Below are 25,178 nucleotides of genomic sequence, written 5' to 3'. Positions count from 1 at the left end.
TGGGCAACATGATGAAACCCCATCTCTACTAAAAATACAAAAATTAGCCGGGCATGATGGTGCACTCCTGTAGTCCCAGCTACTCAGGAAGCTGAGGCAGGAGAATCGCTTGAACTCAGGAGACAGAGGTTGCAGTGAGCCAAGATCACGCCACTACACTCCAGCCTGAGCGACAGAGTGAGACTCTGTTTCAAGGGAAAAAAAAATCTATTTGGCATTTATCCTGTGCCATGTTTCAGTTACCCTAAATAGAAAACATTTGTTGTTTAGGAGTCTTTCATTGCCACATAAATTTTTATCATTTCCAGAAAAACATCTGTTGAGTTTGGTATAGAAATGACATCTTTAAAATAACAAGCCTTCCAAATGAACATGATTTGTCCCCCGTGTCTTGAAATCTTTGTTTCAATAGTGCTTTGTAGTTTCCAGTGCAGACCCCTTTCATCTTTTGTTAGATTTATTCTTAATTGTTTGTTGATACCACTATAAATTGATTTTTAATTTCCTATTTGTTGTTATGTACAAAAATACATTTTGATACAGACCTTGTATAGTCAGTAACCTTGCTACATTTACTTATAAACTGATGTTTTATAGATTTTAAATTCTCGGTATATACAAACATGCTGATGAGTGATAAAGTTTTATTTCTTTCCAATCTATAATTTTAACTGATAAATCAAATATTGGCTCTATGCTCATGAAAAAAAAGTTAGCCTGTAATTCTACTTACTTATAAGGCCCTGTCATATTGTCATTAAACAATTATACTATTCTCACATAATGAGTTGATAAGTGTTTTTCCTACTCTCTAGAAGGTGTGCAAGACTGGTGTCATGTCTTCTTTTGAGTGGTTTTGTAGAATTCACTGGTAAAAGCCAACTGCTTCTTTGTGGGAGAGCTTTTAATAAAAATTCAATATCTTAAATGGATGAATGATTATTCACATTCTCTATTTTCTGTCTCAGGTTAGTAAGGTGTATTTCCCTAAGAATGTTTTCATTTCATCTAAATTCTTATTAACAGTAGCATAATGTTGTTCATAACATCTTAATGTCTGTACAATTGTATTGATTCTTTTTCATTTCTGATACTGATTACTTGAGCGTTCAATATTTTTCATGATCACGCTTGCCAAGGTCTTACCAATTTTATTAATGTCATCTGAGGAAATCATGATTGATTCTGTCTTATATGTTTGTTTTCTAGTTTGGGTTCTTAACATTTTCTTCAGTATTTTCTTCCTTCCACTATCTTTTGAGTTTTGTTTGCTGCTTCTCTTTTTAAAAATGTTTAAGTTGCTGACTCTCTTCCTTTTTTCTACTATTTATATTTAAGGCTCTAAATTTTCATCTAATAACAGTTTTAGCTGTACCTCAAACATTGTGATATTTTCACTCAATTTAAATGACTTCATATTTAGTTTAAAATATTTCATTCCTTTTCACTTGCTTTCATTTAGAATCATATTATTAGAAACATCTAATTTCTATTGTGGTTTCTTATTTCATCTATGGATTATGTAGAATTTTATTGTTTTTATTAGAATGCTATGTAACAAATTACTATAAATTTGGTGGTTTAAGCAGCACCCCATTAAGTAGTTCACAACGCTACAGGTCAAGAGATGGAGGAGAAGGAGGAGAAGGAGAAGAAAGGGTGACGGAAAAGGTGAGAAGGGAGTACATCCACAGAAATGATAAAGTAAATGAGGCAAAATGTAAACAACAAGGTAGGTAAAAGATAGGAAAGCTATTTGTGTTATTCCTGTATCTTTTAAGTTTGAAAGTTATTAAAATAAAAAAGCACCCTCTCCTAAAAACAAAAATTAAGAAAAAATATGTGAAGCTATATTAATAGGAGACTTTAAAGTTCACCTCTCTTAAGTGAGCAAAACATAAGGATGTAGATTCGAGGTAAAGTAACATCATAATATGCTGGATCTGTTATTGTATTGTTTCTATATTGTCAGCTAATCTCAGCTATTTGCATTCCACAGTGGTCTGCATCTGACAGGCCAATTTCTTACAGTGTCTATGGACCCAATCAATATGTCCTTTACTACTACTGATAAATTCTCAATCTGTCTACATTCAAAGATTAGACCACATACAAAATCATCATCAATTTCTAACTTGATGGTTGTCAACTGGTTGCACATCAGAATCAACATAAATATCTTGTTTTCCTTTCATATTTTCAAATACATATGCCTAGTGCACATCAAACAAGATACTAGCCTATATTTTTGTCCAAAAGTGATTCTGATGTATAGCCAGATTAAAAACCTCTGCTTAGCTATTGCACTGATTTTTTAATGATGTGGGGATTATAAAAGGGTCTATCATATTAGAACCTTTATAAATATGGTTTCATATATATGATACAACATTTATATTTTATATATGTATAAATAGATAGGATCTACTGATCTACCATATATATATAAATACTATCTATAGAGATCTACCTATTCATACCTATATTGTATCATGTATGTATTTTATATGTTATGAAAGTTTTATATGAAAGTTATTTAATAACTTCCCAACTTAAAAGATACAAGAACACAAATAGCTTCCCTTTTATCCACCTAGATTCACTAATATATCACATATATATCATATATGATATATATATGACACTATATAGATGATACTGTATCTATGGGTATAGATAGGTAGATCTATATATATATAAATGATACTATGTGTATATATATATCTATAGGTATACTATATGTGTGTGTGTGTGTGTGTTTATATATAGTAGGATACATACATATCCTACTATAGCTTATTACCTAAAATGGAATAACTTTGGGGGTAATTTTCCAGTTTTCTTTCATCTTCCGTGTGGCAATTGGAGGATGGTGAGTTTAGTGAGATACAGCTGTGTTCAGTCGCCCATTGCACAGAGACTTTGATATTTCTGACATAAAACTATTTTAAAAACCCAAACCCACACAAATACTACTCTTACCTGCATGTCTCACTGGGTTTTACAATTAAGCAATCTCTAACCTTTATAAAGGTGATATTAAATAAGGTAACATATTTAATAACTACAGATATAGGAGACTTGATAGGTATTCAATAATATTTGTTAAATTGAGGGAAATACAATTTTTAAAATTTTAAACAATTTCAATTCTATATTGGAACAGATGCCAAAAGTAGCATATTGATAATTTGGCAGCACTTTGCATGTGTGAAATGAGAAGAGACCAAAGAACGATTTCTATGCAGAGTCAAATTTTCTTTTCTTTTCTTTTTTAAAAGATTATTAGGAAGCACACATCTGTAAAAGGACAAATCAAGGGCAAGGAGATGGACTTGAAAAGTCTTTTCATTTATTGATGCCTTCAGTGTGTTAGACATTGTCCACTCAAAATTGAATAAGAAGTGACCTCTGCTATTAGTGAATTTTCCAACTAGTACAATGATTTTAAGATTCATCCCTCAGTATAATAAAATATTGTCATTTTAAAAATAGACATATATAAGAGGAAGGCAGGAGATGTGTGTAAAAGACCACACTTGGAGATTTTAATAAGGATTAGATAATGTGTAAAATTATTTCTAGTGCCTGGTACAAGAAAATACCTAATAGATGACAGAATTATTGCTGTTATGGACACATACATTCAATAAGAACATAAATTGAAATAACTTTGTCCACGCAAAATATGATCAATTTCTGACTTCAAATTAATCTCTTTTTTATGGTCTTAATATTTCAGGGTTTGGTAAACAATCCATATCAACTGCATCCCACTAAGGCTTTGTTTCAAATTTCACCAAACATGCCATAATCATATGTGACAATGGAATATACATTTTGAGTAATACACCTATGTTTGCATCTCTGATTTGCTTTAAAACAGATGCCCACTCATTCTCATTGTTTACATCTTAGTTTGTCCACTAGGATCTAGGCTGAAGCATTTTATGCAATTGCTACTGATAATTTCAAAAGCATGCTGCACTGACAATCTTAATTGTGGATGGCAATTAAGATTGTCTCAAAAAAAACAGTAATGACTGTACTTGTACCATGTGTTTGGAAGTTCAGAATAGAAAAAATATATAACTATAGGAGCACGGCTCCAATAAATTAATTGAACCTCCTCAATCCCAGAGTTATTCTAGGATCCCCAAACTAAATGAGAGGAGAAAAGGCACACAAAATATTTAAAATTAATGTTTTCATGAAGCACAAAATTCTTTCCAAACATATGATTAATACTGATAATTTTCTCAAAGAAAACAAAGTACATAACAACTACCTTGAGGTTAATGAAATCAAAACAAAAATAGAAGCCTTCAGAATTCTTAATCTTCTGTTCTATTAATAAAGCACTTCCTAGAAAATTTCAGAGGTTGAAGTAAAAATATTGAGGGGAACCACAAAATCATTTTACATCCCAGAATTGTACAAATACAAAAATCTAGTCTTTAGTCTCTCTCTGAAAATAGACTGGGAATAAATTATAAAATATTTAGATTTAATATTAAATGATACATGACCTGTCAACTTGACTGATACTAGACTGATATTAGCCTCTGAGTTTTAGTTTTTACACTATCCTATTTTTTAAGTAGCTTCTAAAAAATTCCTAAAAGGCAAGTGGCAGATGGCAAAATATTGATGTCATAACAAGTAAGGTCCCTCCAAAATAATTTCAACATATACTCTGATTTATAATGAATAACTCTTTTTTTGTCTACAGTATCTAAAGGTCACATAGCTTGATGTGATTTAACAGAGAGAAAATTCACGCCAGAATATGAGAAAGTCTATAGACTTATATTGAAAACTGTAAGCATTAGTTAAGAAGCCCAAATTTTTCTGTTAATACCTCAGCCCATGTCTGAGAACCTCTAAATGGTAAAGGTATGTATATAATTGTCAGTTAAAATTATGTTGGCCAGGCGCGGTAGCTCACAACTGTAATCCCAGCACTTTGGGAAGCTGAGGCAGGTGGATCACCTGAGGTCATGAGTTCAAGACCAGCCTGGCTAAGGTGAAACCCCATTTCTACTAAACATAAAAAAATTAGCTGGGCATGGTGGTGCATGCCTGTAATCCCACCTACTTGGGTGGCTGAGCAGGAGAATCGCTTGAACCTGGGAGGCAGAGATTGCAGTGAGCCAAGATTGCACCACTGCACTCCAGCTTAGGCAGTAAGAGTGAAACTCCATCTCAAAAAATATACATATATATACATATACATATACATATATATATATATATATATATATATACCAAAAAGAAACAATGTACAGCTTAATTTTCCTGGCTCTGATGGTTAATTTGTATATCAACTTGACTGGACCACAGGGTGCCCAGATATTTGGTCAAATATTAAGTGTTTCTGAAAAGGTGTTTTGGGATGAGATTAATATTTAACTAGGTAGAATGAATAAAGCAGATGGCCCTTCACAGTACAGTAAGCCTCATCCAATCAAATGAAAGCCTGAGACATCCACTCTTCAGATTTTGGACTTGCCAGCCTCCATAAGTTCGTGAGCCAAATGTTTATCTGTATTCATATCTGTATCTCCTCTTTGGTGTTTCTCTGTAGAACTTATGCTGGCAAATGTCTAAGCATTCTTCACCAGATAACTAATAATTCCCAGGTTCTCATCATAGGATTCCTACCTCTTCTCATGCTATACAAAGCAATCAACTTATACCTTACTCATCAATCAACCGACGCTTCCTACCAATTTCCTGAACGTATCTAAAAAATAAAATACATGTTCCCCTGCCTGTAGTGTGATCTAATTCTCCAACAAGGTCCACCTCAAGTACCATCTGTTTTAATAACTATAGCCTGTGTTTTAGATGTATTTTGGTGTGTATGTGGGTTGGCTAGGAGAAGGAATGCACAGGCAACCATCACCAAGCAGACTTTCAAAACTACAAAAATTCCTATTTCTAATACATAAAAGTATCTCTCTCAAACACATATCAACACAAATCCAGCATTCTCCTTCTACTCAGGTAGAAATCACTGCATTATTGAATCTAAGTATTCCTGAGGAAAGGCTTTTCAGCATAGGGTTTCAGAAAAAAAAAGAAATCTATATGTAATGCAACACTTATAAGTTTATTCAGAGCTGATATCTATGCATTATGCACCAAAAGAGCCATACCAGTTCCTTATAGCCAATAATCATTTCAAGAGTCAGCAGATGCATTATGATTATTTAGTGCTCATGTCATACTATATATTTTTAATACTGCCTTTGCTTTTTATTGTGGTAGATACTTTTATATATTTTACCTAATGATTACAATAAAGCAGTATGAATTATTTTCCCCATTTTATAGATCAATAAAAGGTGTCTACAAAGCAAGTAAATTGCCCAAGTTCACAGGCATAAAATTGTCAGCTTTTAAGATTTCTAGCTGAAATCTATGTGAAGTTAGCATCCTGAAAGATTTTTTTCCTCTAACACTGTTTTGTGTTTTGATTTTACTTTGATTATAGTTTCTACATTACAGTATAGTTTTTGTCCTTCTCTTCCACAAGATCACAAACTCCTGAACTCCAGCTTATGATTTCTCAGTATCATCCCAAGCTTTGGAACACAGTACCAAGAAGAAGATATTCAAGACTTATTTTCCAGGCTCTGTACTAGGATCATGAGTAACACACATTGTTATGGATTGAACTGTGTTTCCCCCAAAATTGGCATGTTGGAATCCTACCCACCAGTATACCTCAGAACATAACTTTATTTGGAGATATGGTCTTTAGGGAGATGATTAAACTAAGATGAGGTCATTAGGGTGGGCCCTTATAGGAAAAAGAAATATTGGCTGGGCATGGTGGCATGTGGTGGCTCACACCTATAATCCCAGCACTTTGGAAGGCCAAAGTAAATGGATCGCTTGAGGTCAGAAGTTCAAGACCAGCCTGGCCAATATGGCAAAACCCTGTCTGTACTAAAAATACAGAAATTAGCTGAGCATGGTGGTGTGTGCCTGTAATTCCAGCTACTTGAGAGACTGAGGCATGAGAATCACTTGAACCTGGGAAGCAGAGGTTGCAGTGAGTCAAGATTGTACCACTGTACTCCAGCCTGGGTGAAAAAAAGAAAGGAAGGAAGGAAGGAAGGGAGGGAGGGAGGGAGGGAGGGAAGGAAGGAAGGAAATAAATATGTACACAGACATCTACAGAGGGAAGACTATGTACAGACAAAGGATGAAGAAACCACCTACAAGGCAAGGAGAGAGGCTTTAGAAGAAATGAAACCTACCAAAACCTTGATCTCAGACTTCTAGCACCCAAATTCGTGAAAAAATAAATTTTGGTTGCTTAAGCCACCCAGACTTGGTACTTTGTTATGGCAGCACATGCAGACTAATATACACATTTCCTTACATCAATTTGAATAAAAATTGGTGTTAAACAAAGACTGTTTAAAAAAGAAGACAAAGGTAGAAAGATCAAGAAATTATCAGTGGATTCTTATTTTAGAGAAATAAAAAATACAACCATTTTTCTTTCAAGCCAGTAACAACTATCAATTAAGTCAAGCTAAAATATTTATTTTAAATCTATATATTCTAAAAAAAAATAAAATAAGCCTTAAAAAATATCTTTAACATAATGTAATTCCAACTTTATTAGGATGTAACATAACAAGCTGATGATGCAACCCGAAGAACTACAAAAACAAAAACCCAAAATTTGTAGAAGGAAAGAAAGATCAGAACTAAACAAAATAAAGACTAAAAACACAATACAGGCTGGGCACAGTGGCTCACGCCTGTAATCCCAGCATTTTGGGAGGCCAAGGTGGGTAGATCACCTGAGGTTAGGAGTTTGAGGTCAGGAGTTTGAGGCCAGCTTGGCCAACATGGTGAGACCCCCATCTCTGCTAAAAATACAAAAATTAGCCAGGTATGGTGATACATGCCTGTAATCCCAGCTACTCAGGAGGCTGAGGTAGGAAAATTGCTTCAACCGGGGAGGCGGAGGTTACAGTGAGTCAATATCGCACCACTGCACTCCAGTCTGGGTGACAGAGTGAGACTCTGCCTCAAAAAAAAAAAAAAAAAATTCCCAAAAACAAAAAAACAAAAACAAACAAAAAAATACAAAGATCAACAAAATGAAGTTTGGTTGTAAACTACCCAAAAATAATCATCATAATCAATAAACCACTAAACAAAAAAAAGAGCCACCAAATAAAATGAGAAACAAACAAGGAGACATTATAACTGATACTACAGAAATACAGAGGATCATGAGAAATTATTATGAACAACTATACGCTGATAAATTGGAACACTTAGAGGAAGTTGATAAATTCCAGGACACATACAACCTACCAAGATTGAAAGAGGAGGAAATAGAAAAACTTAACAGATGAATAATTATTAATGAGATTGAATCAATAATAAAAAGTCTCTCAAGAACGAAAAGCCCAGGACCAGATAGATTCACTGTCGAGCTCTACCAAACATATCAAGAAGAACTGATACTAATCCTCCTCAAACGATTCCAAGAAATTGAAGAGGAGGAAATTCTTCCTAACTCATTCTTTGAGGCAAGCATCACCCTGATACCAAAACCAGACAAGAATACAACATAAAAATAGAGACACAAAACCCCTGAAGAAAACATTAGCAAACCAAATCTAGCAGCACATCAAAAGACAATACATGACAGTCAAGTGGGATTTATCCCAGGGATGCAAGATGGTTCAACATATGCAAATCCATAAATGTGATACATCACTATCAACAGAATAAAGGCCAAAAACCATATGATCCTCTTAATAGACATAGAAAAAGCATTTGATAAAATTCAGCATTCCTTTTTCATGAAAGCTCTCAACAAATAAGGTATAGAGAGACATACCTCAACACAATAAAAGCGATATGTGATAAATCCACAGCTAGCATTATACTGAATGGAGAAAAGCTGAAAGCCTTTCCTCTAAGAGGACAAGAAGAGGATGCCCACTTTCTCTACTCCTATCCACCACAGTACTGGAAGACCTAGCCAGAACAATCAGGCAAGAGAAAGAAATAAAAGATATCCAAATTGGCAAAGAAATTAAATTGCTGATCTATCATAGATGACATAATCTTATATTCAGAAAAACATAATGACTCTAACAAAAAAACTCTTAGAACTGATATTTAGTAAGGTTGCAGGAAACAAAATTCAACATACAAAAATCAGTCATATTTTCATATACAAATAACTAGCTGAAAAAGAAATCAGGAAAGCAATCCCTTTTACAATAGCTACAAAAAGCAAAATAAAATACCCAGGAGGCAAAGGCCTCTACAACAAAAACTACAAAACACTAATGAAAGAAATTGAAGAGGACATTAAAAAATGGGAAGACATCCATGCTCATGAATCAAAAGAATATTGTTAAAATGACCACACTATATCCAAAGCAATCTACAGATTCAATGCAATCCCTATCAAAATACCAATGATATTCTTCACAGAAATAGAAAAAAAAAACCAATCCTGAAATGTGTATGGAACCACAATAGATCCCAAATAGCCAAAGCAATCCTGAAAAAAAAGAACAAAGCTAGATGCATCATACTACCTGACTTCAAAATACACCAAAGCTATAGTAACCAAAACTGTACAGCATTAGTTTAAAAACAGACACAGAGGACAATACAATGAAATAGAGAACCAAGAAATAAATCCACATATTTACAGTCCACTGATTTTCAACAAAGGTGCCAGGAATATACATGGGGAAAAGGACATACCTTTGACAAATGGGAAAACAGGACATCCACATGCAGAAGAAAGAAACTAAACTCCTATCTCTCATCATATACAAAAACAAACTCAAAATAGGTTAAAGACATAAATGTAAGATGCAAAACTATGAAAATAACTGGAAGAAAGCAGAGGAAATGCTTCAGGACATTGGTGTCAAAAAACATTTTATGGCTAAGACTCCAAAAGCACAAACAAGAACAAAAATAGAGAAATAGTACTTACTAAAGGAAAAAGCTTCTGCACAGCAAAGAAAATCAACAGAGTAAGGAGACAATCTGTTGAATAGAAGAAGATATTTGCAAACTTTCATCCAACAAGGTACTAATATTTAGCATATACAAGGAACTCAACAGCAAAAAAACAAGTAATCCCATTAATAAAGTAGGCAAAGGACACGAATAGGCATTTCTTAAAAGATGACACACGAATGGCCAACAGGTATATAAAAAAAAATGTTCAACATCACTAATCCTCAGGAAAATGTAAATCAAAACCACATGAATTATCAACTCACCCCAGTTACAGGGCTATTACCAAAAAGACAAAAAATAACAAATGCTGCAAGAGGATGCAGAAGAAAGGGAACTCCTATATGCTGCTGGTGGAAAATTAAATTAGTACAAGACCTCTATGAAAAACAGTATGGAGATTTCTCAAAAAACTAAAAATATAACTACTATGCTACTCAGTATATCAAAGGAATATCTGTACCCCAATGTTTATTGCAGCACTCTTCATAATAGCCAATATACAAAATCAACCTAAGCATCTATCAATAGATGAATGAAGAAAATGTGGCATACTACACAATGGAATACTATTCAGTCATAAAAATGAATGAAATTCTGTCATTTGCAGTAACATGGATAGAACTGGAAGTCATTATTTTAAGATATATAGGCCAGGAAGAGAAACACAAATATTGCATATTGTCACTCACATAATGAAAGAGAAAGAAAATTGATTTCTTAAAGATAAAGAAGAGAATGATGACTACCAGAAGCTGGGAAGGGTAGTAAAGAAAGAAATAAATGGAAGTTAGTGGGTACAAACATACAGTCGGATAGAAGAAATAAGTTTTAAGGTTCAAGAGCCTAATAGGGTGATCATCAGTAGTTAACAATATACTGCATATTTTACAATAGCTAAAAGAGAGGATGTGAAATGTCCTCAAAGTAAAAAAATAAATGTTTGAGATGATTGATACCCTCAGTACCCTGATTTGATTACACATTGTATCAAAATGTCAATGTACCCATAAATATGTATAAATACATAACAATTTTTAAAAATCAGATTTTCCTGAACTTTAATGCAATAGGCACACGCATTATTTTCTCCTTACTTCTGTTTGAGAATATAGATGTACATACATTTACTTATTTCCATCTGGAAGTAGAAAATATTCAATTATGCACTTTATGGTAGATGAAACACGGTGGAAATGTACTTGTTACATGCCTCCCTAATCACACAACATAATTCTCATTGACAGGTGCTTATCTAACAGAACATTAGCCATTGTGTACCAAAATCAAAGTCATACTGTCTCTCATTTGCCTAGTTATATTAATCAATTATGAGTTAACAATACTCTCCAACAGTACTCTAAATCTGTTGGCTACAGATATAGAACTTAAAAGTTTTGGCTGCTTCACTGGTCCACAATGTACTAGAGAAGTCAATATCTTCAAATACCAAAGACAATTAGTATTTATTGAAGCACATATGATATTAATCCAGAACTTCTCAGGAGGTCAGTTGTCCTTTTGTGCAGGACTCTTCAATTCTATAGCTATGTACTATTAGGTCCAAGTGGAGGAAGTAAGAGAAGACACGGAGGCTTTTCCAAGCAAAATATCTTCCTCTTCCTCTACTTCTTTCAAGGAGTTGATGGTAGCACAGAGGGAGGAAGAATTAGAATTCAAACCATCTCCCCTGAAGGGTGCATTAAGGAATACCTAGCTTGAAATTCTGAATGTCAGAGTTTTGACTATATCCATCCATCTGCCAGACTCCTTTTAAATTTTCTCAAATTTCAGTCCAATTGTAACTGCAACAGAATTTCTTCAGGGTTCAACTCCCTGGTTAATGTTATTTGCAAACTAAATATAGTCACTTTTCATTTGAATACACGATTCAACAAAATGTAGTTATATATAATGTGGTTTCATAAATGTTCAATTCCAGTGTTATTCTAACTAAAATCTCTCATAAGCAAAATGATGCATAATGTATAAATCTCGAAGTTCATAAAAGAGGCCAAAACCTGATCAGTAACACACGTGTCTTTTAAAAATTCCTCTTACTTTCCTTGAACATTGGATCTCTTGGTATATAGAAAGTATATTGTCCTCTATAGACAGAAAATGGATGTAATCAGGGGTCTTTTCATTTCATTTCACAAAACAGTAATATGTAAAGTTTCTAATACACACAGCTTCTGCTTTACCACATGACAGACCCATGACACATTAAGGAGCAAAGAATATACATATGCCTGTATCAATTAATCACCTCTACTAAGAATGGTATTTGTATTTTACAAGAAACTCAGTAACAATGGAAGCAAGGCAAACAAACACTAAGGTAGATCCTCAAGCAGGTGGGCAAAATATCCAGAAATCTGTCTCCAATTTTCTTGGAAACATTCAACACCATGCAATTCTTCCATCGAGCCTCATGGTCCACTGTACTGACCTCTTGAGTCAAAGTTAGATGTGCCTCCAGAAATAAGAAACAAATATATCAATCCAAAAGTAGCCATTTCCAAAAGATGTTTCAAGTTGTAATCCATTCAAAGTGAGAGCAGTGGCTTCCATTATTCTATTGCATTCTCTGAATCAAAAGCCAATCCTAGAGTCTATTTTCTGTCTCACATGAAAGAATTTTAAAGTGATATTAAAGAGAATCACCCCTGTTGAGTCCTGATGTCTCTAAGTTTCATCGGTAAAGGATACTCAAGGTTTGTCCGAACACCTTGCAATAGGAAGCTTTTAGAATAGGAAAAGGAAGGCAGGCAGTAAATAAAGGATGAACAACCAACAAGGCATTACTACAATACAAATGGACAGAGACAACAAATAAAGACATGCAAGAAAACCATACACGCCCACACTGAAAGGTCAAAGTGGTCTTATGAAAAGCTAACACAGAAGCTAACTGAGCATGTTTCAACTGGAGGACAATGACACATAGGCAGATTTTTAAAAGACACTTAATATTATCAGATCTTAACCACATTGTTAAGTGAGTCACTGAATATAGGATGAAGTTTCCTACCTTAGAACTAAAAGTAAGGACCAGGCATGTGACATCTTGTCTCCTGCATATGTTTTTACATGTAAGCAGTATAGTCAAGCATATGACCGTTTTCTAACTAAATGATAGCTTTTTTCCCCCTTCTTTCTTGCCTATTAAACTCCCTGCTCCTTAAAACTACTCCACGTGTGTCCATGTCGTTTTTTCTAATTCAACTCAAAATGAAAAGCCTGGTGTTCTCTACTCATCAGAGTTGTATCAATACCATACTTTTTTTTTCTTTTCAAAGTATATATTCTCTAAGTTAGTTGAGAGAAAAGTTAGAAGGAAAAGCAAAATTCCAAGGTTGGTGACTCATAAGGGTATTTACCAAATGTACTATTTGCTTTGAGCATAAATATCATCATTTGGGTTTTTGGGGTTTTTTTAACTACCTACATCAGAGTGAAGTGTCAGTGGCTGGCTTTTGTCTGATATCAAGTCTTATTTAACTAGTTGCTTAATACCTCAATGTGACCTTCAAAAGCGACAGATTTACTTGTATATGCTTAAATTACTATTTCACTGACAACAAATTAAGGAAATGGTAAAACTAAAACAAGTGAACTCTACTTTTCCTAATCCTGACCCAAATATTGAACTTTACAATTTACTTTTTTTTTTACAGTAAGATTTCAAGGGGAACAAACTGCTCTTAAATTGTGTTGCAGCCTTCCTGCTTTTACTAATTAAAGTTTGATGCAAATGTTCTTACAGATTCACAAAAGATACAGTCACAGTATTCTTTGAGAGAGTGAAGAACAAAAAAATATTATGTATAAAGAAGTTATGGTGTTATTCTGAAAATTTGGAAAATTAAGTGTCATACTCAAAGCCAGAAACATCAAAACTTGGGGTTACCATATAAATAATCTTAGCTGTCACTTCGCATTGTCCAAAATACATGACTAATAACATAAATGGTGTTATCTCTGGGTATTTAGCAAGAAATGCCATAATTTTAAGTAAAAAAGTTACAGGATCACTAAGAAATCAGGGGACTAGTTTCTGCATATGCATAAAACACACTCCAACACAGTCTTCCTAGTTCTCAGCAATTCTGAACCAAAGGTATTCTCATGTGATTTTATTCATTGCAGTCAATGCCAATTAAAAGTATATTTAGCTACTTTCAATGTACAAATATAAAAGAATTTAACTGCTCTTCTATCGGTATAGTTTTTCAAAAACAAATAAACAAAATATGGCATGAGGATAACTTGACAGTTGCTAAGTACTTATTGAAAGAAATCTACCAGTATCACTTATCTGAATAAAATGTAGGTTTCTGAACCAATGAGAATTTCAGAGAAAATCAATTTCCTTAAAATACCTAACAAATGGAAAATATTACATAATGACTGGAAAAAAGATTAACTAAAGCCAGTTAAAACCAAAAGGGAAGAAATGGATTTTCAATTTTGCCTATTTTTCCTCTTTTTCAATACACACCACCATATATGAAAACAGGCACCATGAGGCAGTTTTGTAGCACAAGCTTACTTGGGTTTGTACAAGTATAACCAAGAAAGAATAAAATAAATTTTTAAAAGTACTCTTTAGCCACAATACTGAATATATTAAGTAGATGAAGAATGGAGGTAGAAAATAAATGCAATATATTATTTAGAAATTCCGTAGGGGCTTTTCTTAGAAACTCTTACAATACTGACCTTCATGCCAGGATATGGTCAGCATACTAAATCAAGTGTGGGTTGGAACTGTTTGTATGGCTTATGCAAATCTATATAAAGTATGTTACCACCGGCATCTGTTACCACTTTAATCATTTGGGTTCATCTGAGCATGCAGAGCAGACTTGGGTGGGCTCAACCAGCTTGGGCGACAAAACTACAATACCTCTTTGTTAAGTGGATATTTACAAACTTATCAGTCAGTCCAGTGTCTTGTTGTACCAATTAATCATACTACTCCCTAGAAAATTGTTTTAAATTTCACTCACAGTAGAAGCCTGAATGAGTTAAACATTAAAGAACAACAACCAAATCCAACCCTCTGCCCAAGAAAAGGGATTATTATGAATGCTTTTTTTATAGTTTTAACAAATTTGTAATTAATTATATTTTAATAGACTCTGAAAGACAAATGAAACTGCAACTTTCTATACATGTTTTTTCAAATAGTTTACCATAAATGGAAATACATATAAACATATTGATGCTAAAATAAATTAAGCTTTAAAATTATCTAAAAACATAAGATAAAAATCAGATTTGGAGACTTGCTATCTACCACAATTTGGAGATTTTAGTCAAAAGCATGCCTTGAGGTTAGCAAACCTACACCAAATACCAATGAAAGAATATTCGTTTTTCTCCCAACATCAAAATTCCCATACTAAACCAAAGATGTTGACTTGAACATAAATTAAGATGGACCAAAACACATAGGCTACTTTGGTGACAAGTAATTTTGGAGTACAAAATGTTGTTGCAAAACATGAGACATGATATTTATCCTAGAAATGTTTTCTAGCACCTGAAAACAAACTAAGTAAACAACAAAATAGTTACTTTAATAGAATACAATTTGTTGACCAGGAATAATTGTTATTTGAGAGAAAAAACAGCTCAGGAAGGACACTTAAAAAAAACAAACACGAAGCACTCATCACAGAACAAAAAAAGTTCCATCCTAGAAAGGAAATCTGTTATGTCTAGATAATGAACATCAACTACCAGAATTAACAACAACAGAAAAAAAAACAATTAAACAGCACCCCAAATCATTTTAAAACAATTATTTTGATTTGGAATTTTATTATTTTTTCTGAGCATGTCTAGAAATCTGTCATTACAACATTATATGCTTTTCACACACCTGTGATGCCAGTAACAAACACTTTCTAGAAGACTGTACTATGTGCTTAGGAGAACACTGGGAGAGAAAATTTTCTGTCTTACTTATAGGATCATTCTTCATCACACCAGTTGAAGGTATAGTTTTCAACTCGGAGGAATCAGAGCTAGGCAAGCTGAACTTTATAAACCACTGATGTACTCACCCAAGAGAGAGCTCTTGAATCCAGCATCTGCTTTAGCAGGCAGCAGGAGTAGCTATGTGAATCAAAGGTACAAAATGGACATATCCTAGAGTGGAGTCAAACTTAAAGACAATGGAGACCTGAGCTTAAATAATGGATCTTGCTCTTACTAACCATGTGACCCAGAGGAAAGTAACCTAGGTCAGGTTTCCCAACTGCAAAATGAGAGCAATGTATATATCTTACAGCGTTATTGTAAAGAATAAGTGAGATAACATATAAGACACCTAGCATGAGTCCAATGTCCTCCAAGTCTTGGTTTTAAATCTTGACAAAGAATGCTCAAATACTATACCATTTCTATGTTTTAAAAGGAAAAAAAATGATATAGTGATAGATATTCTAGTTCCCTATAAGCATGTGTCAGGAGCAGGCAGAATGGTAAGGCAGGAGAGAAGGGCCAAAAATTCCCTCAGATTCTAGGGAAAAACTGCAGCTGCATCTGTTAGCCTATTATGCAATTCAATTCAACTAAATGTCAGGGGATGTAACATAAAAATTAGACATTCTTTCCACCTTCATTGAATCACAATCTAAAACAGGTTCATACAGTGTTGCAGGCAATTCTGAAATCCAAAAAGTTCTTAAAACCATAATAAACAATTGTTTTTATATAAATTTGCTGGCAAAATCAGTCCTGAACTTGAACTGGCTTAGAAGCTCTATAGCCTTTATTACTGCATTGAGCATAAACATTTACGCATCTTAAATTTCACCTTGTGGTAGGATACAAAATCCCACCTTTGGGTTTGTACTGGAACTCTACCACTGGCTTTCCTGGGCCTCCAGCTTGCAGCTGGCAGATCGTGGGACTTAGCCTCCATCATCACGTGAGCCAATCCCTCATAATAAACCTGTGTATACATCTTATCTATATCTCTGTATATCCTACTGGTTCTGTTTCTCTAAACAACCCTGATTAATACACTAGGAAAATGCCTACAGGTAAATATACAGCTCTCATAGTATGCTATATGCTCTGTTATATTTTGGAATTTTTTTTTAATCCAAGAGTTCTCTCTTTCCTATGCCCAGAGAGGCATTTCTACTATCAGAGACAGTATTGAATACAAGTCATGAATGGAAGGGGTAATCTCAGGTGAGCAAACAAGCATTTGCAGCTGGGAGAGCATCGTAAGACTTAAAGCTCTTAATGCAATAAAGATATTATAACATGTGATGTACTGCAGTAGCTTCTAGAAGTACAAATTATTCCAAATTCTAAGACATCTATAGCCCAAAGGTTTCAGATAAGGAAATTTGTACAATCTCTATTTAAGGGAGGGAAAAAAAAGGAATAGAAATATAAAAAGAGCAAACTACCTAAGGCAGAGACTTGTGGTTAACATTCTCTTTCCCAAGTCAGCATTTGCTTTAGAACTCTCAAATATTCTATTATATGGAAACAATAACACTACTATAATACAACATCAAGTTCTTGAAGAAATAAGAGATAGAGATAAAATACATAAAATGCTTCAAATAATGCCCAGCACAAAGTAAGTGCCCAATTAATGCTGTGTAATAGTAATAGTGCCTAGGAAAATACTTTGAACATGGTTAATTTTATGTGGCATAAAAATAGTTAATTTTATGTGTCATAAAAATGGTTAATTTTATGTGTCAATTACATCTGGCTAAGGGATGCCCAATTAGCTGGTAAAACATTATTATTGAGTGTGTCTATGAGGGTGTTTCCAGAACAGATTAACATTTCAGTTGGAAGACTTAGAAAGATCATCCTCACTGAAGTGTGAGGGCATCATCCAATCCACTGAGGTCCTGAACAGAACAAAAAGGCAAAGGAAAGGTGGATTCTCCCTTCTAAAGCAGAGACAGGTTCTGGGTCTTCTTGGGACTCCGACTGGGATTTACACCCTTGACTCCCCTGGTTCTCAGGCCTTTGGGTTTGTACTGGAACTCTACCACTGGCTTTCCTGGGCCTCCAGCTTGCAGCTGGCAGATCGTGGGACTTAGCCTCCATCATCACGTGAGCCAATCCCTCATAATAAATCTGTGTATACAACCTATCTATATCTCTGTATATCCTACTGGTTTTGTTTCTCTAAATAACCCTGATTAATACACTAGGAAAATGCCTACAGGTAAATATAGAGCTCTCATAGTAGGCTATATACTATATTACATTTTGGAATTTTTTTTTTAATCCAAGAGTTCTCTCTTTCCTATGCTCAGAGAGGCATTTCTACTATCAGAGATAGTCTTGAGTACAAGTCATAAATGGAAGGGGTAATCTCAGGTGAGCAAACAAGCATTTGCAGCTGGGAGAGCATCATAAGACTTAAAGCTCTTAATGCAATAAAGATATTATTTAGAAATAAACCTATAAAAGACTGAGGAGCAGCCTAGAGGAAGATGTCTGGAATTTAATGTACAAACTAACCAACCAGAGCTCCTGTTAAAATGTAAATTCTGATTGAATTAGGTGGGGCCTGAGATTCTAGTCCTCAGGTAATCACAATGCTGCTGGTCTAGAGCATTCACTGAGAGTAGAAAGGCCCCAGAGCAGTGATCCTCAAAGTGTGCCAGAAGCATCAGAATCTCCTGGGAAGTTATTAGATACACAAACCCTAAAATATAAGGAAACTACAAGTTTGTTGACCTAAATGAGCTGTTTACACTAGGCAGGTCGGATTTATCTTCCGTAAGAATAAAAGTAGAACATGTTTTAAATACTTAAAAAATAAAAGTAGCAGACCAGAACCTATTACATAAACAAAAGCCATTTCTGCAAACAATTTGCAAAGTCATAGCCCCTGCAATAACACTTGCAGTATAGGTTTTTACATTTTTAAGAAGCCTCTGATAATATATAGGCCAAGTATTACAATTATATTCCTCAGTCGAACTACCAATTGTTGACAAAAAAAAAAATCATTTCTATTTTTCCTACGTAGTACATACAAAGCTCTGTGAAGAAACCAAACTGAGTTTTATATTTCCTTGTGTTGAGGACATGACCGACCACATCATGGTTCAGCCGACTTTTCCAGAGTAATGTTTACACATTGCTTGGTTGATATGTAAATATGTCAACATTTTGATTTATAGCTACAAATTATGTTTACATACACACAAACAGATGCATAAGTTATAGTACATTAATAGTTTAAAACAACATATCCTTGAAGGACAAAGAACTTGAGGGTAAACCATAAATACATTGTCATGATCAGCGAAAAGATTTTCATTTTCTGAATGTGAAGTCTGTTGATGGTTAAATAGGGTTTCCCAAAATTGTTTAATAAATTGATGCACTCAGAATGCAGATTCAGTACATTTTTCTACTTTGAAAAAAGTTTGAATTTGGAAGTTGACCTCAATGAAAACCTGAGCATGTAGTTCTAGCCATAATCTATCTTCAAAGCAATCAGTTACTAACACACCGTAAAGCATCACATGTGTTTCAGGATTGGGGTGAACATCTCCGATTTTGCTAGGAGTCCATATTTTAAAATAGTGGTTCTCTATTAGTGGAGATGTTTTTATCCCTAGGGAACATTTGGCAATATCAGGAAACATCTTTGACTGTCAAAACCAGGGGAAGGGGAGTGAGGGATGGGTACTTCCAGCAGCTTGTGAGCAGAGGCCAGGCATGCTGCTAAACAACTTGTAATGCACAAAACAGTCCACACAGCTTAGAATTTTCCAGACTAAAATGCCAATATAGTGCCAAGACTGAGAAAGCTGACTTAAATAACAGGCTACAAAAATACAGAAAGACTGTCCCTAATGCATCTTAATTACCTTCCTTGCACAGTGTTAATTAAGCAAAATAACAAATACTTGTTACTTATTAAATAAACCACCTCCATTTAGCTGGGATCTTTGAGTCAGAGATGAAAAAGAACTAAAAAAGAGTTATCACACATATGATATCTACAATTACAAAATTGCAGTCATTGTCAGAACCCAAAAGAAATTTTAAAAATCACCCTGTCCAGCCTAATTTCTCCAGTTAGGAAAAACAATGTTTCTCACATGGAAGATGCTATCTAATGTACTGATACGACACTGTTAAGGGGAGAGGAGAGTCCTCTTAATAGTAAAAATGAGGTGAGACCTTTACAAAATTATTAAAATCAGGTTTTGCTATTTTCCTTCTAATAGTATCAATGTCCCATACTTCCCTCAAGTTAATAAAGTATTTCCTTTATAAAAATTAAACTCAATGTGGTATCATAATAACTGCTATTTCTCTAGCATGAAACAACATAAAATGTAATTATTTTCAAAAAACAAATCAGAGACCTTGGCCTACAGGCTTTTCTGCTTTTGAGATTGCTGGGATTTAAACTGTCATGAGAAATTCTGAACTGGCTTACATTTTTGAAACACAGGAACTGACAGTCATAAGGCCAAACATACCCTTAATAATCGATTCAGCCGCATAGAGATCTCGTTTGTAGGTCACCTAAAGGACAGATAAACTTCATTAGACTTAACAGAGCAGGAAGGAATGTGCAAGCAATAAAATAATGCCCCCAAGGAAATTCTTGATTTTTCAGAAGCTATAAACATGTAATACTGACATTTTCTCAATTAGAAAAGCATCAGCAAATTCACATAAAATATATTCTATTTCTACAAATGGCTGATTTGTTTTTAAATCTTTGAATAAATTAAGATATTATGTGGTAGTGGTTACTGAAATCTTAATGTAACTCAAGTATTATACTTAAAGAAAATGTGGTAGCATTTAAACAACAGTGTTAACATGACTGCATAAAAATGAGGTTTTATACTAGAGAAAAAAAGGTAGAGTGGAAGTCTCTGTATAATAAAAAAGTCACCGAGCTACATTCTTAGCTGAAATAATTCTGAAAGGTCAATTTATGTTAAGAGGGACTTCCTTCTGAATTACATATATCTGTATGAACCTAGATAAGATTCACCTTGTAAGATTTTTATTAAAAATGTGGCTAAAATAGAAAGAGCCTATAGGGTACCACTATGTGTCTAAGAACAATGATGATCTTTCCTTAAAAATTTGCAACCTCTTGGGAGGCCGAGGCGGGCGGATCACGAGGTCAGGAGATCGAGACCATCTTGGCTAACACGGTGAAACCCCGTCTCTACTAAAAATACAAAAAATTAGCCGGGCGCGGTGGCGGGCGCCTGTAGTCCCAGCTACTCAGGAGGCTGAGGCAGGAGAATGGCATGAACCCAGGAGGCGGAGCTTGCAGTCAGCCGAGATCACGCCACTGCACTCCAGCCTGGGCTACAGAGCGAGACTCCGTCTCAAAAAAAAATAATAATAATAAATATGCAACCTCCTCATAATTGTAATCTGTTCCTTGTAATGTAACCTGCCAACATGGCGTGTGTCTGTCCTATGGCAGATATTTCACAGACCCCCATCCAGTGAGTTCAGGTACAGAAAATGTAAGTGCATTGTGTTGCAGAACTAATTCTATATCACAGAGCCGAAATACATAGTAAATAATGACACAGTATTAATAAGCCTTTATAAGGTCTTAAAAGCTACATTCAAGTACCTAGATATTTATGATGCAAGTGTTCTAAAAACCCATTTTGAGAAATTCCTACCATATTATTACCTCACCATGCCTAAACTCAGCTGAAATAGCACACAGAAGCACAATCAAACAAAAGAGAGAAAAATTGAGCTGAACTAGGTGAGTGCCAGGTGTTGGGTTGGAATTTCACCTGCACAGAACCTTTCCTCTTCTTCAGGTGGCCCCTGAGGCTCTAGTGAGCACAGTCTGAAAACCAGCAAATTAGAGGATTGAAGTTCTTTCTCGTCACTACAGGACTGATTTTTTTAAGTAATTTTTCATTATAGAGTATTGTGCAAGGTCAAAGGAAGACTACTGATCATGCTAACAAAACAAAAGGAACTTCAATACTCATTGTCAGGGTGTTGGTTTTTTTTAATTAAAATAAGGACAACCCATATTGCTGTAAAAGTTAGATGGAAAAAATGAATAACCCATCAATTGAGAATTACAACATTTTCCAGTCATACTGCTTTTGAAGTATGTTAGCTATGTAGGAAAAAAATAAGGCTAAAAGTACTTTAAAAGTCACTAGTTTCGGTTGACATGTGCTTGTTTTAGAAATACTATAGCATTTCACATTTTAATAGATTGGTTGAATTGCTTGAACAACTTTTTATCTGTGTTACCAAGTTAGCTGCCACTTTATTTCTGGATAGTAAGGTACAGTTTTGGTCCAAGATTTACCTGCCAGGATAAAGGAATAGCAGAGGAATCTATTTTGGATGGAAGTGCAGTAGCCCACTTCACTAAACAAAGTTTCTATACAAATCTAGTAGTTAGCTAATCTGGAGGATAAAAATTCCAATTTCATAGGCATGGTAAGGTAATAATACGGTGGGAATTTCTCATTCCTATCATGTCTACATGTTGTTCTTCTTTCTGTGTTGAGACATAAAATAGTAAAAAAAAAAAAAAACTTTCAGAACACAGCCAGTTGGCCACTATCTCCAATAACTTAAGGTGACACATAATGTTCTCCCACCTTTCCCTTAACAATAAATAGGCAAAACTTACACTTCAAAGATAATAGAATGTTTATTAGGTATAGATTTTTCAGAACTTATTTCCTTACCAATAATATACATATAGAAAATATTCTTTTCTGGATACCTATATAAAATGCTGGATAACTATATAAAAATATCTGAAGAGAAACAATGTCACCATATTGTGTTTTTGAAATTACAAAAACCAAATAGAGACTATTTTGTTTCTTTTGTTTTTAAACAGATGCTGAAATACTTGGACCTTAAAAAAATGTATTCCCCAACAAAAGGAATCCTCAAAAGTCATTCACTCCAATAATATTGTGATTATACAAAAACTTCAGAAACTCCTAAAAAAGCACATTCAGACAATGGAACACAGTGGTTAAATTTCTTCAGTAACTGGTTATCAATCTTGTATGGCTTGAAGATGGTTTTGACATTTAGAAACAAGACGTCTGTTCAATTAAGTCTGTACAGTGTAGTAAGAGACCAAGTTAATTAAAAGTAAATGGGGTCAAAAATATGGTACAACTCTAAATTAAAGGGACTCAAGTTGTTATGCAGACTAGATGAAATCTCATCAAAATAAGAGTGTTTACTTGAGCCTGTCAAAGCAAGACTACTCCAGGAAAGCATGACAGCTGATCCCTACTCCCAGAACCAGTTCTGTACTCCTCAGTGCTCATCACCCTGAGGGGGAGTGGGGTACTGTGGCCATTTTCTATCCTGCATGGTTATTTGAAAGAAAAAAATGCTGATATTATCTCCAGACCCCAGAAGAGCTAGCACAGGAAGGTGACATCAAGCCAGAATGTTTACTTTTTACTTTTACCAAAACATATTTATAAAATACAAAATACAGACCAGCCTGGCCAACGTAGTGAGACCCCGTCTCTACTAAAAATATAAAAATCAGCCGTGCATGGTGGCATGCACCTATAGTCCTAGCTATTTGGGAGGCTAAGGCAGGAGAATCACTTGAACCCAGGAGGCAGAGGTTGCAGTGAGCCGAGATCTTGCCACTGCACTCCAGCCTGGGTGACAGAGCAAGACTCCATCTCAAAAAAATTAAATAAATAAAATAAAATACAAAATAATTCTCCTAGGATTTCTGGTAGCAACTGAAATTCTACTAGTGAAATTCTAGTACTACGTGCAGTCCTCAGAAATTTCAAGTCAGTCTTTAAACCAATGTGAAATGAACTCCCTGACTTTTCAGGGGAAAGGAAAGGTGTATTGCTCCATGTTTCAGGATCCTCCTTTGCCTTACACTGTTCCATGGTAAGAAAATGCCTCAATTATGTCCAAATATGTCTTTTACTGTCAGATTTTTGAATCATGTTTCAAGTACATGGCCATGCCATCTGAGTCCAGTACCAGTTTAGCATAATTGTACTAGAACTTTTCAGATACAATTTTTTTTAAAAGGCAGCATCTTTGGAGTTAGTGTAGAATTAGGACACTAATTTCAAAGTATAAACTCCATTGTTGTGTAAAACAAATACTCGCCATACAAAATAAGATCACAAAATTAAAGTAAAAGCCTAATGACAAATCTTACAATGTTATCAAAAGGGGTTAAATAATTAGCTATGAAAATACCAAAAAAAGAAGTCAAAGATGAGACAAGAGGCAGAAAGAGAAAATAGGGACCCTGAAAACAACAGCAATATTTGCATTCTAGTATCACCTCAGTTAACAGGGAAAAAAATGTGATACCAAAAAACAAACAAACAAAAAATGCTTATAAAGTCTATCTGTAAGACATTTTCCCCAATCCAGAGCATGACAAGCCTTTTAGGGTCCAAGCTCCCTTTGAAGCATGGCATTATTCAAATCTCATTCATAAGAGTAGAGCTCTCTACTTCCATTCCATGTGGAAAGTGATGTTATGATGCTGATTTCTAGGGGGGGATCGGCCTTTCAGCATGTGTTTCCCAGGACTGCTACAATGAATTACTACAAACTGGCAGGCTTCAAACAACAGAAATTTGGCTGGGCGCGGTGGCGGTGGCTCACGCCTGTAATGCCAGCACTTTGGGAGGCCAAGACGGGCAGATCACAAAGTCAGGAGATCAAGACCATCCTGGTCAACATGGTGAAACCCCATCTCTACTAAAAATACAAAACTTAGCTGGGTGTGGTGGCAAGCGCCTGTGGTGGCAAGCACCTGTAGTCCCAGCTACTCAGGAGACTGAGGCGAGAGAATCGCTTGAACCAGGGAGTCGGAGGTTGCAGTGAGCCAAGATTGCGCCACTGCACTCCAACCTGATGACAGAGCAAGACTCCGTCAAAAAAAAAAAAAAAAAAAAAAAAAAAAAATTTATATTCTCTCACAGTCTGGAGACTAGACAACCGAAATCAAGATACAAGTAGGAACCTCTGAAAGCTTTTGGGAAGAATTCTTTCCAGCCTCTTCCTAGCTTCTGGTGATGGCTGGCAACCCCTGCCATTCCTTGGCTTGCAGATGTGTCACTCCAATATCCACCTCCATCATCACA

At 34.9% G+C, this 25,178-nt stretch overlaps 1 protein-coding gene across 10 annotated transcripts in view; it reads right to left on the bottom strand.

Annotated features, from left to right (window-relative positions):
* The window catches only part of CRPPA (CDP-L-ribitol pyrophosphorylase A), a 329,262-nt gene that overhangs the window by 197,113 nt on the left and 106,971 nt on the right, over window positions 1–25,178 (bottom strand). For all 10 annotated transcript variants that reach the window (XM_054559423.2, XM_054559425.2, XM_054559421.2 and 7 more), the window contains one exon: window positions 20,535–20,580. In XM_054559423.2, coding sequence (XP_054415398.1) covers window positions 20,535–20,580 — 46 coding nt within the window. The remainder of the gene's footprint in view (window positions 1–20,534; window positions 20,581–25,178) is intronic.

The sequence above is a fragment of the Pongo abelii genome, chromosome 6 (genome assembly GCF_028885655.2).
Source record: "Pongo abelii isolate AG06213 chromosome 6, NHGRI_mPonAbe1-v2.0_pri, whole genome shotgun sequence".
In the NCBI taxonomy this organism is placed as follows: Eukaryota; Metazoa; Chordata; class Mammalia; order Primates; family Hominidae; genus Pongo; species Pongo abelii.
This window is presented reverse-complemented; position numbering and strand designations above follow the sequence as displayed.